Here is a 20,190-nt window from a genome sequence, read left to right on the forward strand (position 1 = left end):
CTTTGTCGATGCACCTTTGGCAGCAATTACAGCCTCAAGTCTTTTTGAATATGATGCCACAAGCTTGGCACACCTATCCTTGGCCAGTTTCGCCCATTCCTCTTTGCAGCACCTCTCAAGCTCCATCAGGTTGAATGGGAAGCGTCGGTGCACAGCCATTTTAAGATCTCTCCAGAGATGTTCAATCGGATTCAAGTCTGGGCTCTGGCTGGGCCACTCAAGGACATTCACAGAGTTGTCCTGAAGCCACTCCTGTGATACCTTGGCTGTGTGCTTAGGGTCGTTGTCCTGCTGAAAGATGAACCGTCGCCCCAGTCTGAGGTCAAGAGCGCTCTGGAGCAGGTTTTCATCCAGGATGTCTCTGTACATTGCTGCAGTCATCTTTCCCTTTATCCTGACTAGTCTCCCAGTCCCTGCCGCTGAAAAACATCCCCACAGCATGATGCTGCCATCACCATGCTTCACTGTAGGGATGGTATTGGCCTGGTGATGAGCGGTGCCTGGTTTCCTCCAGACATGACGCCTGGCATTCACACCAAAGAGTTCAATCTTTGTCTCATCAGACCAGAGAATTTTCTTTCTCATGGTCTGAGAGTCCTTCAGGTGCCTTTTGGCAAACTCCAGGCGGGTTGCCATGTGCCTTTTACTAAGGAGTGGCTTCCGTCTGGCCACTCTACCATACAGGCCTGATTGGTGGATTGCTGCAGAGAGGGTTGTCCTTTTGGAAGGTTCTCCTCTCTCCACAGAGGACCTCTGGAGCTCTGACAGAGTGACCATCGGGTTCTTGGTCACCTCCCTGACTAAGGCCCTTCTCCCCCGATCGCTCAGTTTAGATGGCCGTCCAGCTCTAGGAAGAGTCCTGGTGGTTTCAAACTTCTTCCACTTATGGATGATGGAGGCCACTGTGCTCATTGGGACCGTCAAAGCAGCAGAAATTTTTCTGTAACCTTGTGCCTCGAGACAATCCTGCCTTGGAGGTCTACAGACAATTCCTTTGACTTCGTGCTTGGTTTGTGCTCTGACATGAACTGTCAACTGTGGGACCTTATATAGACAGGTGTGTGCCTTTCCAATCATGTCCAATCAACTGAATTTACCACAGTTGGACTCCAATTAAGCTGCAGAAACATCTCAATTATGATCAGGGGAAACAGGATGCACCTGAGCTCAATTTTGAGCTTCATGGCAAAGGCTGTGAATACTTATGTACATGTGCTTTCTCAATTTTTTTTATTTTTAATAAATTTGCAAAAATCTCAAGTAAACCTTTTTCACGTTGTCATTATGGGGTGTTGTGTGTAGAATTCTGAGGGAAAAAAATGAATTTAATCCATTTTGGAATAAGGCTGTAATATAACAAAATGTGGAAAAAGTGATGCGCTGTGAATACTTTCCGGATGCACTGTAATTATGGTATACACCACCTTGAAGTCACGATTTAGTAGATGCCCCTTTGTCAGCCATGACAGCCTTGAGTCATTGTGCATGTGTGTGTGTCTCTCTCGCTCTCTCTCTCTGTCAGCTTTGCACATCTGGATTCTGCCATTTTCTTTCATTCTTAATTACAAAATTGCTCAAGCTCTGTCAGGCTGCATGGGGATTTTGAATCAAGAGCCTTTTTCAAGCCCAGCCACAGATTCTCATTTGGACTGAGATCTGTGCCCGTGTTTATCAAGTGTCTCATAATTTGTCCCAGAAATTGCACTAAAATAAGTCTGATTAGGATAGGAATTTGCAAATACTTCTCAATGTGTCCTACTGTCACTTTTAGTGAGAGTACGAGGCCTCATTTGGGAATGAATAACATCACACTGTAATGACACCCCAGCCGCAAATTGACACTGATGGTAACGTTTTGTAGTTTTCTGGTACTAACACCAAGGCTTCACCACAAACATAATAATAATAATAGTAATATTAAAATTAGTAGGAGAAGAAGAAACAACAATATGGTAGGATAGGCTACACATAATTATTACTATTTCGCAACAATATCGAGAATAATACTGTAATGAGCACCAAGATGGAAAGACTGAGGCGCACACAGCAAATGAGAGTAAAGCATGATAATGGGCATGTTTATTTAACAATAAATGATCCACCAACCATACTTTGAGAAGAATTGCCTTCCACTGTGGAGGCCATGGGGAATCCCTTGTAAAGTAACAGGTACTGAATCTAACCACAGCTATTCTTGTTTCTGAAGTTGCGGTGACATTTACTATGTTCCCAATTCTTTTTTGAGAGTTCTATGTTATGTCTGCCTAGTTCCCCCTCTTATCTCCTGTGAGGCTCTGTTTATCCAATGCCCCAAGATTATCTGACTGTATTCTTGAAATATCCCAGTTTGTAAAGTGTAATGCGAATGTTTCTGGGTTCATGGAATGCAAAGCTCAGCATACCTGTGTGACATTTCGCTGTCAATCACCTTTCCAGCCCTGCTAATCTTTAGGGTAATATGACATTATTAACACTAGAATTACCAGAGCCTACGAAAAAACTTGTATATCCGGCCCACCTTAAATCGCTTCTTAAATCCGTTCACACCTCTCCGCCAGCATCCTTTGTCCTCTAAATGTGCTGATAAAAGACAAGCTGCCAGCAGCCGGCTATTCCATCCCCCCACCGACTTAGAACGTGAACGAAGTTTTCCCAGCTCACGCCTTGATTGATTATGTGGGAGTGAAGTGGAGTTTTACAGTGGAAATAAGACATCATTATTCTAAAGTAATCTGTGTAAACACATTGTTAAAACAGAAACTTTTTCATATTTTAGTAATAAATGTTAAATAAATGAGCATCCCACATGAAAATATAACGATCTCAGTAACTGACAGTGCATACCAGTGTATAAATTTTATGTCCGTTTGAGGTTTAAAAGAAAAGAAAAAAAAAAGCAACACTTCATCCCCAGCGGGGAATCGAACTCAGGTCTGTGAGGCAAGGAAAAGCTGCTCTGCGCTAAGAGGCAAATCTTAGCGCGCTACGCCACAGAAGCTGTTGAATCATTCTTGAAGCTTTTGTGAAAATGTTTATTTGATCTTTGGAACTCGGGCTTTATATATTCTATAGTTTATGCCTACTACATTTTGTAACATTTATTACTAAAATATGAAAAAGTTTCTGTTTTAACAATGTGTTTACACAGATTACTTTAGAATAATGATGTCTTATTTCCACTGTAAAGCTCCACTTCACTCCCACATAATCAATCAAGGCGTGAGCTGGGAAAACTTCGTTCACGTTCTAAGTCGGTGGGGGGATGGAATAGCCGGCTGCTGGCAGCTTGTCTTTTATCAGCACATTTAGAGGACAAAGGATGCTGGCGGAGAGGTGTGAACGGATTTAAGAAGCGATTTAAGGTGGGCCGGATATACGAGTTTTTTCGTAGGCTCTGGTAATTCTAGTGTTAATATACAGATGGTCACAGACAGAAACTGTACTGTAGTAGGCAGCATATCACTTGGGATTCTTATATGTATGCCGAGTCCACACTTGGGGCAGTGATCTTTATGTATATGCCCATTTGCATAAATGCAACTTGCTTTAAATTTACCTCACACATTGTAAGGGTGTTCAAAGTTTGGTGCAAAATTTGAGAAATGCTTAGTTGTGACATACCCAAATCATCTCTATTGCAAAGCTGCATATTTACACATAAAGTTACCAACACTTATTTTGACTGACAGCACATGATCTGTCCATGTAGATGGAGTGATCGCATAGTTTGAATTATTATTTCATCTCTGTCAAATTGATATCTTTTTGAAGTGTTTGTTGTTGTCCAGTATTTCTAAAATATAACACTTTTCCCACAATGTTCATACCAATCTCATGCTATCTTTTGGCAGCATTTAGCAAGTTAGAACAGCTCATAAGCTCTCTTAAATCCCAGTGAAATTAGGAATAGTTTCTTAAATTAGGAAAACTGATAAAATCCTTTTATTTCTACTCCTAAAAATAGTAGGACCAAATTTGTTGTCATTTGAGCCATTTAGGACTGTTTACTACTGAGATGCTTTATAAATAGGGGCCCTGGACTCAGTCACTCTAGGACATTAATGTGTTTTTTAAGCCATCCTGTGTAGTTTTGAATTTATGCTTGGGGTTGTGGTTTTGCTGGAAAACAAATTTTTCTCAGAAAGTGCAGGTTTCTTGTAGACAGTACAGCTATCGGATCAAACTTCACTATTCGAATATAGAGTTTATTTTGAAAAGGTCTTGCTGTTTGCTTTACCTTTACTAATGTTGGTGTCATGTTACTCCAAATGTGCTATGCAGAGCTGCAGTATTTTACTGATGTATTTTTGTGCTTCATTTCCATTGTCAGCCTTTTTATAATTTTAAATGGTTAGATTGTTAACTTCATTAGTAAAATTTACAGCCAGACTCCTTCCCAATATAGTGTTTTCTTTGCCCTGTCACACTGCTCTGCAAAAAAAAAAACCTGTTCTGAGTACACTTGTAGATCCAACACTTTTCCAGTGCCGAAAGTGTCATTTCACATTTGATTCCCAAGATCCCTTACTATTTAATACTATGATCTTCTCATTAAAGCAAATGGAAAATAATTAATTATTCTACTTTTCCTTTTATTAGAACACTTTAAAACACCACCTTTAAGAGTCTTGTCACCCAACACGATTTGCCCCACAATTAGTCTCCATCTTGCATGCCTGTTAGTCTGACACACTGTGCCTAAAACAATGTGGTGTACTTAAAAATATTTGAGCCACCTATACTAAAATATTGCTGCATCTCCAAAGGTCAAAAAGTGCTGATTGTGTGGACTTCCAACTTATCTAAAACTGCTCTGCTTGTGCCTGTTTGGCAGCACAATACATTTTCACTGCAGGACTCCAGCTAAGTGTTGCAAGCAGGACCCTCACAACAGTGTCATAAGAGCTTTATGATTTGAAGATGCACAAGTTAAAAAAATACTAATAATGTAGTGGAGCATGGTGCCCCTCACATGTGTCTGGCATCGATATTAGCTCCTTATCATAGCAGATTTTTTTGGCTCTCTGTCCTGAGAAGTACTTTTATACACAGCCGGCAGTGCTAGACTGATAAAAAGATAATGTTGATGATGCATTGAATTTTAATGACTTTATATATATATATATATATATATATATATATATATATATATACATACACACACACACGAGGGGGGACCCAAAAATAACCAGAAATATTTTTAAAACGTGTTTAATTTAATTTTCTGTACAAACTACAATTAGTCTCTTTCAAAGTACTCTCCATTGGCGGAAATACACTTATCTAACCGTTTGTTCCATTGTTCGAAACATTTTTTAAATTCGTCTGAAGTAATGCCCATTAATGCTCTGGTCGTTTCTTGTTTTACCTCTTCGACATCAGCAAAACGCCTTCCTTTCAAGTCTTTTTTTCATCCGAGGGAACAAAAAGAAATCACACGGAGCTAAATCCGGTGAGTAGGGTGGGTGGTTCAGGGTTGTCATACCGTTTCTTGCCAAAAATTGGCGAATGCTGAGAGCAGTGTGAGATGGAGCGTTGTCATGATGAAAGAACCAATCGCCCGACTCCCACAAATCAGGGCGTTTCCTTCTCACACTGTTGCGCAACCTACTTTTACAAAAAAAATTCACTGAACACAAGCACAACCTTCCAGACTGATGGCACTTGGCAGACTGACTTGTGAGGAGTGGAACTAGATCGCCCTAGCGGCCCAACCACGTACTACAAGTCCCAACCTAACAACAACAAAATTCCGGTTATTTTTGGGTCCCCCCTCGTATATAAACTTCTCAAAAAATTAAAGGGACACTTTGAAAACTAATCAGATCTCAGTGGGGGAGAAAAAAAGAGTCATGCTGATATCTATACTGATATAGACTAGGTAATGTGTTAGGAATGAAAGGATGCCACATCGTTTGATGGAAATGAAAAATAATGACCTACAGAGGGCTAAATTCAAAGACACCCTGAAAATCAAAGTGAAAAAATGATGTGGTAGGCTAGTCAATTTTGCCGAAATTTCATTGAGCAACTGCAAATCATACTCAGTAGTTTGTATGGCACCCACGTGCTTGTATGCATGCCTGACAACATAGGGGGTGGGGGGGGGGGGGGCGGGGGGGGGGGGGGGGGAGAGTTGTTGGGCATGCACCTAATGAGACAACTGAATGTGTCCTGGGGGATCTCCTATCAGATCTGGACCAGGGCTTCACTGAGCTCCTGGACAGTCTGAGGCTCATCCTGTTGACGTCAGATGTACAGAACCATAATGTCCCAGAGGTTTTCTATTGGATTTAGGACAGGCGAGTGTGGGGGCAGTCAGTGGTATCAATTCCTTCATCCTGCAGGAACTGCCTGCATACTCTCGCCACATGAGGCTGGGCATTGTCGTGCACCAGGAGGAACCCAGGACCCACTGCACCAGCATAGGGTCTGACAATGGGTCCAAAGATTTCATCGTGGTACCTAATGGCAGTCAAGGTGCTGTTTTCTAGCCTGTAGAGGTCTGTATGTCCCTCCATGTATATGCCTCCCCGGACCATCACTCACCCATCACTAAACCAGTCATGCTGAACAATGTTACAGGCAGCATAGCGTTATCCACGGCTTCTCCAGACCCTTTCACATCTGTGACATGTGCTTGGGGGCACCTGCTCTCATCTATGAAAAGCACAGGGCACCAGTAGTGGACCTGCCAATTCTGGTAGTCTATGGCAAATGCCGATTGCGCTCCATGGTGCCGGGCAGTGAGCACAGGGCCCACTAAAGGACGTCGGGGCTCTCAGGGCACCCTCATGAAGTCTGTTTCTGATTGTTTGGTCAGAGACATTCACACCAGTGGGCTGCTGGAGGCCATTCTGTAGGGCTCTGGCAGTGCTCATCCTGTTCCTCCTTGCCCAAAGGAGCAGATAGCGGTCCTGCTGATGGGTTAAGGACCTTCTACGGCCTTGTCCAACTCTCCTAGAGTAACTGCCTGTCTCCTGGAATCTCTTATTTGTCCTTGAAACTATGCTGGGAGACACAGCAAAACTTCTGGTAGTGGCATGTATTGATGTGCCATCGTAGAGAAGTTGGACGGCCTATGTAACTTCTGTAGGGTCCAGGTATCGCTTCATGTGACCAGTAGTGACACTGACCGTAGCCAAAAGCAAAACTAGTGAAAAAACAGTCAGAAAAGATGAGGAGGAAAAAATGTCAGTGGCCTCCACCTGTTAAACCATTCCTGTTTTGGGGGTCGTCTCATTGTTGCCGTTCTATTGCACCTGTTGTTCATTTCATTAACACCAAAGCAACTGAAACTGATTAACAACCCCCTCTGCTACTTAACTGACCAGATCAGAGAAGCATTCCCACAGCATGATGCTACCACCTCCATGCTTCACAGTTGGAATGTTGTGATTATGTTCAGTGTAACATGGCTTTTACACTGATTGCTAAAAAATTAATCTTGATCTCATCAGACCATAAACCTTCCAGATGACTTTAGAGTCTCCCATGTGCCTCCTGCCAAGATGTCATGCTCTTTTTTCTCTTCCCCTAAACAGTGTCTTTCTCTTTGTTACTTCCCTGTAAAACTGCAACTGGTAAAGCACTCGGGCATAGTTGTTGTCTGCCCAGCCTCTGTAGCCTGTGACTCTTTTGGAGTTCTCAGAGGTCTCTTGGTGGCCTCCCCCACTTGTCGTCTTGTGTAATCACTCAGTTTTTGTGGATCTAGAAAGGTTTACAGCTGTGTCATACTCTTTCCATTTTCTAATGATTGATTTAACTAGACTCCAAAGGATATTCCCTGAATTAGACTTTTTTTAATTCTATCCAGAGTTATTTGAAGAGTACTTTTGTCTTTAATTGTGAAGGTTAGACCACCATACTAACTCTGCACAAAGTGACCATTCCACATTCAAGTGCATTTACACTACAATCGACTGAAACCCCAGACAAGTGACTTCCATTGATCTAATTATGTGACTTTTCAAGCCAACTGGCTGCAGCAGTAATGATTTAGGGGTATCTTATTAAAGGGTATAGATACCCTTTAATGAATAATAATTTTGTGTCTTCTGTTGATCATTTTCAAAAAAGCCAAATTAAATCCACTGTGATTCAATGATGGAGTTTTTCCAGTTGTTGTTATATAAGGTGGTGAATGCATTTTATTGGCAGTGTACTTTCATTAACACACTTACGTTGACACTGCTTATATGTATGTCTGCTTCCAGGTAGCATTTTAAAAATAAGAGTTGCTTGTGTGTTGCCTGAAATTTGTTGTGTTTCCAGTGAGGGTACAGTAATCTTTGTTAGAGTTCTGGTTTGACTGCCAGTGAGTTGTGCCATTGCTGAATGGTTTTGTAACTTGTTTCCATTCCCACTTAGGTAAAGACCCCTGATGAAAATGCTGCCATTGGCCGGATCAGTAAACAGTGGAGTGGGCTCGTCAAAGAGATGCTCACTGATACTGACAACTTCGGAATTCAGTTTCCCATGGACCTGGATGTCAAAATTAAGGCTGTGCTCTTGGGGGCTTGCTTCCTCATTGTGAGTATTCTTGGCAGTTTACACATGTGTGCCTGTGTACATTTTTCTGTCTAATTTTTCATGGTGGACATGATCTGAGGCTAGCCAATACTACCCAAAGGAGTAATCTCTTGAGCGATGTGGCCCAGCTCCTTTGTGGGATAAAGATACTCATTTGCTGGTATGCTACATACACAGATGACAACACAAAATCCTCCACTTATATATAGCTACTGTTTAGTCATGTATTTTTCTTTACCTTGACAATCCAATGTTTTCAGGTTTTGTCTCTTCAGCAGTCTCCTGATAAGGATTCTCCACACACAGTATACATTGCAGCATAAAATCTGGGTAAAAATGGGCATAATGAAGACAAACCAGAAAAGAGAGTGCTGATGCTAGTCACCAATAGTTTGTCATATAGTTGTTCTCTTTCATCAAACTGTGGCTGCATTACAGCATTATTTCAGGATTTTGTGTGTGACAGTTGTCAGGTCATTTCACCTGTCCGTGTAAAGCCTTTGTCTGTCTTGGGTGAGTAAGGAAGCGTTAATTATGATGAACAGTCATTCTGTTATCACAAACTATAAAACTTCCAAGTTTTTCCCCTTCTGTGATCAGTGAAATTAGATGGAATTTGCCCTCAGTCAACCACACAAAAATAAACAACATTAACAATGTCGTATACCCATTACTTTACAATGGCACCACCTTGTGCTGAAAGTCAACTGCAAATTATCACATTTTTCATTTCTGAATCACAGCCACTTTGGCAGTAACTAAATGTGGGTGGAGTCATATGTCAAAATACAGAAGTCACCAAAAGTATTTGTACCTTTAAACTATTTAAGAAAGAATCGCATTTTTGTTATGAAATAAGTTGAAACTTTCAGAATTAATTGGCATCCACGATTCTTTGTTCAATAGAGAAGACATTTTGCTTCTGCTTTAGAAATTTATATATTGAAAACAAATGAAATGGCTTGGATGAAATTATTGGACCACTGGTTGGATTATACTGGTCTCTCAAGCAGATGAATTACTTTAATTCAGTAGGTCTCAAGCTGTGGTTGGTATACCGCTGGTTATACGCAAATAATTACTAGGTAATATGTGAGGAAACACAAATGAAATGCAGGAAGTAGCACAGAGAGAGACACAGCCCCACAGCTCTCTCAGTTGGTTACACCAAGAAATGCTTCCAGAGTTCATTTTGATTGCGGAATTGCATGTGCCTAAAACTTAAAAATTTCACATAAGAAAGTGTGAGAATCCCGCTCTGCTTTCAGTGCAACAAAAAATTTAAAAAACAATGTTTTTAATTATTGCTACTGTTATGCCATTATACTGTAGATTTAGAAAATAGAAATACACGATTCGTGCATGCTTTGGGAGCACCATGTACTAAACAATCAACTTTCAGTTGTTTTAGTTGAACAGTTGAAGTTTCTTCGCCAAACAAAGCTGCAATAAAAGAACAGACATTTTGCATTTATCCTTAGTTTGCTAAGAACATGGCTAAACATTGTGTGTCCCACCATCCATTTTCTGACTAGCATAGTCACTTTAGGGTTGCTGGGAGTCTGTCTATCCTTTCTACAAATGGGCCCAAGACAGGCTTCAACCTTACACTTGAGTGCCAGTGTCACACACATCCAACTACACATCATTCCAAGATAACATGTATTTAGTTGAGGTTTCAAAATTTCTACATTAGCCAAACATTCATTAATGTTTTGAAACACAAGGTAAATTTCTCAAATTACACAACATGCAGCATGTCCTAATGTAACTACATAACCTCTAAGACGTAATTAGCAGGGCATGCTTAACTTGTGAAAACAAACCGGCAAAGGCTGACTTTGGCATCAAAAACCCAATGAACAATACAAAATGATGTTTATTAGGATAACCACTAAAATCTGACTAAAGCACAAACAACACATATCTGAATGGTACAGGAAATCTCCCTCTCTGCCATACAAAATTCAAGCTTTGAACTGCTAAAGCAAAAGTATAGAACATTTGGGCTAATTTTTATTTCATACCAATTATTTCATATAAATCCATACTATTAAAAAAATCATATAAAAACATTAAGTGTACATGGGAAAAATAAAAAGGGCGCACACATACAAAAACTCTGTAATGCCTTGTTAAACTTTCATATACAATAATGTATCACCTTTTAAATTGTTAAATACTGAACTGTATTGGCTAAAAGCCCAATAGTATTCACTAGTATGTTTTTGTTTAAAAACGCAGATGTTTGTCTCCATTTTTGTCTGTTTGTCACACTACTCCAGCATTTTCAACCCACAAAAACAAATACTTCTAAAAATGCTGTCTAGAGCTTGAGACTTTTAACACTAGAATTACCAGAGCCTACGAAAAAACTCGTAGATCCGTCCCACCTTAAACCGCTTCACACTTCTACATCAGCGTCTTTTGTCCTGTAAATGTGTTGATAAGTAGCAAGCAGCCTACTATCACATCCCCCACCGCCACACAGTTTTCTCAGCTCAAATCTGTTTACCTGCGTGTCACTTGCTTGGAGTTGAATAGAGTGAGAAGTCAAGCAAAATGACACCTTTTATAAATACTATATCGTTATTTGGAACACATGCATTTCATGTGTGTTCCGTGTCTACAACGATCTATGTAAACACATCGTTAAAACAAACGTTTTTCATGTTTTAGTAATAATTGACAAAATGTAGACATGAAGTTTATAATGTGTGAAGCCTAAAGTCCAAATATCAAAGAAACACTTTCACAAAATGTACAAATTTAACAGAACAGGCGCGCTTTTATTCAAAAATATAACTGCAGAAAAAGAACCCGCGTTAGGGTGACATGCATTTACTATGACCGCTTCCGTGGCGCAACAGTATCAGCTGTTGACTGGTAATCAAAACTTCACGGGTTCAATCCCCGACGAGTCCATTTTGAGAAGTGAGTTGGTAGTATTCTTACTATTTAAGAATACAAACATACATTTGATTTCAGTCTGTAACAACCGGTGTAAATGTATGATACTTGTAAAGATTAGCTTTGTTGTTTTTTATTCAGTTTCATTCTCTCAGTCGCGTTCACGATTCCACTGTAACTCCCCAACCCATCTGACACTGCTGTTTCACATAAAGACGCGCTATAGCTCTGCAGTCTACTTGTGACTTTACGCTGTAGGGAGCAAGTAAATAAACCAAGGTAAATAAGTAAATAACATTCGATCTGGCTCTTATATACAAAGTACAGCGACGGCAGCTTCCACCTGCAGCTATAGACTCTTCAGTTTGCAAAGCGACTCTCTAAACTAGTATTTACATCTGGACGGTGTATGTGCCCTAAAAAGTCTGACTACATTCTCGTACCAATGCTTGCGAAATGAAGTGTTTACGTACACTTTTCGTGGTATTACACGTGTGTTTTTTTGAGCATGGAAAAAGAAAAGATGATGCAGCATCAACAAGCTTCAGTTCTAAGACCTCAGCTTCCCCAGGGAAGAAAGTACAGTGCCAGGTGCTCGTTCAGTATAATAGGAACCACAGCACAAAGAGGTGTGTACACTGCAACAAGTACACATGTCGTAAATGTAGGATGGACGGTCCTTGGGTGTGTGGGAAACTGTTAATATTTGAATGTGATGATTTTATGTAGCACGGAATGGAAATCAGCAGTTCTTAGCACTGCACCACGCAAGCTGTCGTATCAACCGTCTACTGTAACTTGCTTTCTTTTTTCTTCAGTTATAGTCTTGAATAAAAGTGCACTTGTTTTGTTATACTTGTACGTCAACATTTATATGTTATTTACATATAAAAGCCAGATTGAATGTTATTTATTTGGATTTAGTTACTTATTTCCTACAGCGTAAAATCACAAGTACACTGCAGAGCTTTCTGTGTTTGAGCGACACGGGCATGCTCAAAAAATACACGTGTAATGCCACAAAAAGTGCATGCAGACACTTCAGTTCGCAAGCATTGGTACGAGAATGCAGACAGACTTCTTTTTAGGGCACATACACCATCCAGATGTAAACACTAGCTTGGAGAGTCGCTTGCGAACTGAAGAGTCTATAGCTGCAGGTGCAAGCTGCCGTCTCTGTACTTTGTATATAAGAGCCAGATCGAAAACAGCAGTGTCAGATTGGGGGCTGGGGGTAGGGTGGAATCGTGAACGCGACTGAGAGAATGAAACTGAATAAAAAAAACAAAAAAATAAAACCAAAGCTAATCTTTACAAGTATCATATATTTACACCGGTTGTTACAGACTGAAATCAAATGTATGTTTGTATTCTTAAATAGTTAAGAATACTAGCAGCTCACTTCTCAAAACGGACTCGTCGGGGATTGAACCCATGAAGTTTTGATTACCAGTCAACAGCTAATACTGTTGCACCACGGAAGCAGTCATAGTAAATGCGTGTCACCCTAATGCGGGTTCTTTTTTTGCAGTTATATTTTTGAATAAAAGCGCACTTGTTCTGTTAAATTTGTACCTTTTGTGAAAGTATTTCTTTGATATTTGGACTTCAGGCTTCACACATTATAAACTTCATGTCTACATTTTGTCAATTATTACTAAAACATGAAAAACGTTTGTTTTAACGATTTGTTTACATAGATCGTTGTAGACACGGAACACACATGAAATGCATGTGTTCCAAATAACGATATAGTATTTATAAAAGGTGTCATTTTGCTTGACTTCTCACTCTATACAACTCCAAGCAACTGACACGCAGGTAAACAGATTTGAGCTGAGAAAACTGTGCGGCGGTGGGTGATGTGATAGTAGGCTGCTTGCTGCTTATCAACACATTTACAGGACAAAAGACTCTGATGGAGAAGTGTGAAGTGATTTAAGGTGGGACGGATCTACGAGTTTTTTCGTAAGCTCTGGTAATTCTAGTGTTAAAACACGCTCAATGTTTTGGTGTTGATGGGTGAAAATGAAGATCTGGTTGTTTTGTGCTTATTTCGTGATTTGATCTGACTGGACCCTGCTCATTATGATATCTCATTCTCTGATTGGTACTCTTCAATGAAGAAAAACATATTCCAACATAGTGAGTGTAGAAGAGTTGCTTTCCATGGCATTCTATATTTACAATTTATGCGATTTTTAGAAATTGTAGTTAAGCGACTACACACACTTTATGATCAAGTCTGCAAGTTGTATTATGTGCAGAAACGTATGAGTACATTCATCCGATTGACAGAAATTCCTCTGATAGTTCAGCAGCGAAATCATGAAAGGCAATCTGGCATCGCAACCATTCTCATACTGCACATGAAACGGCGTCTGTTGAAGCTAAGGTTTTTGCTGATTCAGAATATCAGTCATCGACTGCAAAAGAGATTGTTACATAGTGTCAAAATAGCAGTGTATTCCCACTTAAAACGTCTATGCTGCATGCATACCCACTGCTTAAGGTGATACATTTTCAGTCTTTTTAGTATGAAAGAAAATAATTTCATAAGCAATGCAAAAATGCTAGTGTGGAAAGAGACTATTTTCATTTAAAAATGTTTTTTTAAATGAAAATGTAGTAGTGAGGATGTAGCCTTAAATTCCTTACAAAAGTGCATATAGAGACAAAAGTTTGAGGAACAGCGTTTTTGAACGGAGCAGTCCTCGCTCAGCTGTGTGCATCACACTGAATATGGGAAAGAGAAAGAAAAGCTGAGTTGTAGATAATGGAAAAGAAGAAGTTAACTGTGCAGCATTGCCAAGGCAAAAACTACAAGACTACATCTAAAGAGCTTCATATTCTTGAAACCATAGTAGCTAATATTATCAAGCAGTTGAAGGTTCATGGGACCATAGCCATACTCTCTGAACATGGCTGCTTAAATGTTATTTAATTCAATTATGCAAACATTCAAGTATATACCTTGGATTCAAAAAGCACCCTTTAAGTTTTTCACATTTTATGTTTTAGCTTTGTGCTAAAATAATTTAAATTAATTTATTCTATCATCAAGGAACTCTCAATACCCAAGAATGACAAAGAGAAAACAAGATTTTAGAAATTTTTGCAAATGTATTAAAAACTGAAATATCCCATGGGCACCAGTATTAAGTCTCTGGTCAGTGAGGTGATAGAGAACCTGATGGTCACTCTGGCTGAGTTCCAGGGAAACTGTGTGGAGATGAAAAAAACTTTCAGAAAGACATCCATCAATGCAACACTCAAAATGATCAGACAGAAGCCTCTCCTTAGTAAAAGACATGGGTAAGCTCCCTTTGGAGTTTGCAAAAAGGTACCTAAAGAACTCTTGGACTGTGAGAACAAAATTCTCTGGTCTGATGAATCCAAGATTAGCATCGAATCTGGAGGAAACCAAGCACCACTTATCACCTGCAGAATACCATTCTATTGGTGAAGCTTGTTGGTGACAGCATCAGGCTGAGGGGTTGTTTTTCAGTGCCAAGGACCAGGAGACTAGACAGGGTTGAAGGAAAGCTGATCGAAGAAAAGTACAGAGATATCTACTTAATGGAAAAATACCTAATCTGGACCTTACTTGGAAAGGACAATGACCCTAAGCACAAAGTGAAGCAAACACAGGAGTGGCTTAGGGAATGTCCTTGAGATGCTCAGTCAGACACCGGACTTGGACCTAATTGAACATCTCTGGAGAGACCAGAAAATATGCCTACCAACAGTCTCCATCCAACCTGACATAGCTGGGGTTGGATCTACAGAGAAGAATGGCAGAAAATCTCTAAATCCAGGTGTGCAATGCTTGTCACGTCATACCCAAGAAGACTCCAGGCTAGAATCACTACCAAAGAGGCTTCAACTAAGTACTGAGTAAAAGGTCTGAACAATTGTATTACAAATAAATAACTGAAATACTGTAGAAATTTCTGAATATGTGGCAATGTGATAAAGTCCTATGTTCATATTGTCAATCTGGAGTGTTAAGTTGAAAAAATGAATTTAAATTGTTTTAGCACAAGACTGCAATTTAACAAAATGAGTTAAATGTGGAGGGGTCTGAATACTTTCTGAAGCCACCATATAAACAACAATTATTTAATCATATCTGCTTCTATGTTTACATATAAACACTAAGTATCAAAATTACCTATTCATTTTTTCCTGCTTCTTTAGCACTTTCAGCCATAAGTGCTATGCACCCGTCCAATGTTAGTCATCTTTCCACATATGGCAGGATGTACTGTTATGGCTAGTTGTACAATATAGCACCCACCCTTTCTAAATGAACTCCAACTCTTTGTGATGGATGGACAGGTATAGCTTAGCCATTTCTCTAATTATACAGTTCAAGAATTAGAGGGTAAAGGGCTTTACTCTAATCAGGACTCAGTGGTGGGCAGGTTTGGTTTTTACTTTAGTGAATTAATCACAGGGTAGACAAACAGATGTTCTGGCTACCTCAAAGTGTTGTCAAGAAAACTGACCATCCCACCCACTAGCAAAAGTTCAGCTTAATAAAACCAAATCAGTTCAGAAATGGACTGGAGGTTCTCAGATACTGGGACATAAAAGTAAGGTGGGCATGTGGAGACATAACTGCTCAAATGGATGATTTAAAACTTTAGTAAGCTGAGCGCAAGGGCAAGAAGTACAGTTAAAACCACTAAAAGCAGTACTACACTTAAACCAGCTTGGTTCAAAACTTAATTTCAGAGCATAGTACTTGAGTAATAAAAATAATTAACTCATTATTTAAACATGACTATAAACCTAAAACTAATTTATGGAAGTCAGTCAGTCATTGTCCAACCTGCTATATCAGGGTCACGGGGGGTCTGCTGGAGCCAATCCCAGCCATCACAGGGCGCAAGGCAGGAACAAATCCCTGGCAGGGTGCCAGCCCACCACAGTATTTATGGAAGTGAAAATAATAATTATGTAAAGAAATATAGATTTATTTCTAATTCTATGTGTTACTGGTTATTAGACTTGAAAAGAAAAGTATTACACCATCCCAGAAAAGAATGTCCTTTTTAGATCAAAAGATAAATAATAAGGAAACAGGAGTTTTGTGCAGCTGTGCTCAAACCTATGAAATAAAATCAATAAGATTTGAAAAGGTACTGTAGATGTCATCTTGAAGACAGAATTACTGTCATTGCCACTGAAAGAATAAAAAATGTTTTCTTATACTATATTTTAGAATCTAATAGTTAAAACAAATTACAGGCTGACATATTATGAATTATTAGCATTTAATCTTCTTTCTTCTTATTTCATTTTGTGCTTTATTAAATAACATATAAGTTTTTAATATTAATGTGGTCTAGATTTTGGTCTCAGATGTTAATGTGTGGGGGTGTCAACTTTGGGGTTTCATTGAAGGCTTAAGCAGAGTTTGAAATGTGAAGTACAGGATGATGGAGGCTTCAGGTCAACAGCAGGTAGCCAAACCGGTTAAAACCTCACCACCAGGAAAATGGAACTGCAGGGTGAACCATAAGGGCCTTAAGGTCACCATTGCCTCACCCCTTAGCCAGGAAATGACGGACGGATAACCTGGGTATTCCTCCAGTCCCTACTGTAGACACTGCTGAATCTAGCAGATAGCCATCAGAGGAATGGATTGTTTCAGTTACCTTTCTCTGGAGCTGAATGTGGTCACTGTGTGGATATTTTTCTATTTTAAGTTTCTAGTCCAGATTTACCTCCAAGAAAAATACGACTCAACCGTTGGCCACTGTTCAGGCCTGTGTGTGTGTGCATTTTGCTGCTGTGTTTCCTAGTAGGACTACTGGAGACATTGATGTGCAGAAATGTGCAATGCTTATACAAAGCATTAGTTTAGATCTGTTTTCACTTTGTCTTTTTTGATACTGATTAGCAGAAAAAGACTCTTTAATTTCAAATTAAATCCATGGTGATTTATGTTGTATAACAATAAAATGTTAAGAACTTCAAAGGGGTTTTAAGTATGACCACTGTCTGTTCAGATGTCTTTTCAAATCAGAGGTTTGATCTGTGATAACTGATACTCAAGTTATTTATTTTTCTTTTTGTAGGACTTCATGTTCTTTGAGAAGGTGGGAGAAGCTAATCAACGTCACACTGTCTTGTCTTGAGACAACACCTCTATGTGGAGCCCAGTAATCAGTCATCCTGGAGTCAAAACTGTAGCCTCTGGCCTTTCCTGATGATTCACAAGCTCCTCTTGCCTTAACAATGGGGGGATAAAAAAAAATACTTACTAATCTTTATTTTAATTGATATTTTTTAATTTATTTTGTACTAGTATTTTAGAGGTTTGTTTTGAAATGTTGAGAAAAAAACGCAAATTACTCTCTAGGAAAACCCAAACCAAATAGCTGTTAGAGTCCAAAGTAGGGAACTGCCCTTGCCTTCCCGATAGAGGAGTATTATGATAAGTGGTCTTGTTCAAAGAGAGCCATACTGTCGTCCAAAGCGTATTCTCCACCATCCATCCAACTGCCACCCTTCTTATTGTTTTTTGATCCAATATGGACCCCAGTCATTAAATGCTCTGTTTCCCTCTGACTGGCTCGCCCTGCCCCCTAGACGAGAGGCAGAGCGATGGTCCGCTCGTTCACTTACAGTTGGAGTTGATGCCTTCTGTAAGTGGGCTGTTTTGTTTTTGCCGTGTTTCCAAAATGGATCAGACTGACATTTCCCTTGGGGACTACGTCCACTTCCCAAGCACCTATTTAGGGGTGTCTACTAATCAGTAGGTAAATAATGTGCTGCAAAGTTGTGTTTTAAAGTTGCCTAATTGTGTCAAATATTTAATGCTTTGTTTTTATGCAAATACATTGCCAGGAGGCCTTATAGGTATTTTCTGCTGTTGCATGTTTTTTTTTTTTTTTTGTCTTTTATAAGTAATATAATGCCACATTCATACGACTCGTTGTTCTTGTACTTGCCTTAATGCAAAATTATCCATGTATGGTGCCCCTGAAGGTGGTACACACGTTTTGTTGCCTTGTTGTATGGTTCTGTAGGTATTCTCCTTATCATGTTTCGTGGCAGAGTCTCCCCAAGTGGGCCATATGCATGTTTTTATCAAGATTTAAAATTTTTAAGTCGACAGGCCATATGTCTTGTGATGTTAAGTTACATGTAGAGTTCTACCAAATTTCGAGCACTAGCTATGGCGCTTTAACTGTTTTTGGTTCTTTTGCTGTAGTTTTGTTTATTCTGTCAGACTTTGTCTATCTTTTTGTAGAACTTCTAATAAGATCTTGACATCTTTTTGAACACTTGTAACTAGAATTATTAGAATAAATAAAATACGAAAATAAACTTTTGTCCCTGTATGTTCAATGGCATTAGAGTGTTGTACCGTGTTAGCCATAGATTGATACAGGAGAAAGTAGGGTGAAATGACACCTTTTATTGGCTAACTAAATAAAAGGTGTATTTCACCCTACTTTCTCCTGTTCAATGGCAGCAAAGATGGCATCCGTCAATCTATCCCAGCAGATTGGTGAAAAGGGCACACGCATAACCCTGAAAGTAACACCAGTCCATCACAGGAAACACTTCCTCACACATTTGGCCAATGTAGAATCACTCTTAATCATATTATGGTAGTAAATGTAATGGTGCTCATTCACAGTCCTATTAAAAGGGGATGGCACAATCTGATGGCACTCACTTACCCTGTCCTCTAAGTGGCATAATTCAATGTTTCTCACTTGCCCTCCTCACAAAATAGTATGGCACAATCTAAATGTACATATTTGCTACTACCATAAAATGTGGAGGTTGCTTGCTCCTGTACAATGGGTGGCACATTTTTATGGCTCTCATTTACTACTACCATAAAATGTGCCAAAGTCTAATAGCACTCATTTGCTGTTCCCATAAACTGATGGTTGTCTTACAGAGCTCTACTAAAATGGGTAGGTGCAAACCAATGGCATTGGATTGTGCTGCTTCATTTGACAAGAGCCATTGTTCACTGCTTCCATAAAATGACGTGGCACAATGAGCCAGGATCCTGCTGGTAAAAGCTATGTCCCTAAAATCTTGTGAGCGATGCATCCAAAAACACAGCTACACTTTGGACAATTTCCCCAAACATCTGATTGCATCTCTGACTTTCACTCCAATGGCAATCTTTTTCACTGTCCATCAGACAGAGGAAGATCACCCGTAGAGGCAAGTGCTCTTATGTCTGTCAGTCATTTAAAATCATTCTGATTGGATGAGCAGTTCGTACGACAAAAGCGAGTTATTTGGTACTTGTCATTATCTGCAAGCACACAGTTAAAGCAGACTTTTTCTTGGTGTAACTACTGATCAAGGTGTGGTAATGTAGTCAGATATGGAACAGATAATTGGCTATTTGGCCCAATAAGCCATAATATTAAACATAAGTAATAAGTGGCCACAGCACAGATGGAGTGTCCTATGCAAAATGTGAATGTGAAGCTTGGGTACAACCGTTACAATTGAAACGTATCCATGATAAAGGCCAGTGTCTTGCATTAATGAGAGTAGTGGTGGTGTTTTCCACTAAAGACGTGCAGTATCCATGCTGACAATAGGTGTCAGTTCTCCAAGAGGAGGACAAGTTGGGAACCTAGTATAGACCACAGCTGGATATAAATCGGGGAGACTTTTATGTTGCCAATGTCATATGCAATGATGACCAACGATAGTCCGCCTAGAGCCATGCTCATATCCACAAACTACTAGTAA

General features: G+C 39.6%; 2 protein-coding genes and 1 long non-coding RNA gene across 15 annotated transcripts in view; 2 read left to right on the forward strand and 1 right to left on the reverse strand.

The window, feature by feature from the left end:
- Positions 1 to 18,776, forward strand: part of plscr3b (phospholipid scramblase 3b) — a 482,910-nt gene extending 464,134 nt beyond the window's left edge. For all 5 annotated transcript variants that reach the window (XM_051924893.1, XM_051924894.1, XM_051924895.1 and 2 more), the window contains 2 exons: positions 8,371 to 8,532; positions 17,532 to 18,776. In XM_051924893.1, coding sequence (XP_051780853.1) covers positions 8,371 to 8,532; positions 17,532 to 17,591 — 222 coding nt within the window. In that variant the 3' untranslated portion in view covers positions 17,592 to 18,776. The remainder of the gene's footprint in view (positions 1 to 8,370; positions 8,533 to 17,531) is intronic.
- LOC114649013 (zona pellucida sperm-binding protein 3-like) overlaps positions 1 to 20,190 on the reverse strand; it is a 238,557-nt gene that overhangs the window by 194,208 nt on the left and 24,159 nt on the right. The window lies entirely within an intron of this gene.
- LOC127527164 (uncharacterized) overlaps positions 1 to 20,190 on the forward strand; it is a 252,499-nt gene that overhangs the window by 193,163 nt on the left and 39,146 nt on the right. The gene's annotated exons all lie outside the window — the stretch shown is intronic.

Source organism: Erpetoichthys calabaricus, chromosome 3 (genome assembly GCF_900747795.2).
Source record: "Erpetoichthys calabaricus chromosome 3, fErpCal1.3, whole genome shotgun sequence".
Classification (NCBI taxonomy): Eukaryota; Metazoa; Chordata; class Cladistia; order Polypteriformes; family Polypteridae; genus Erpetoichthys; species Erpetoichthys calabaricus.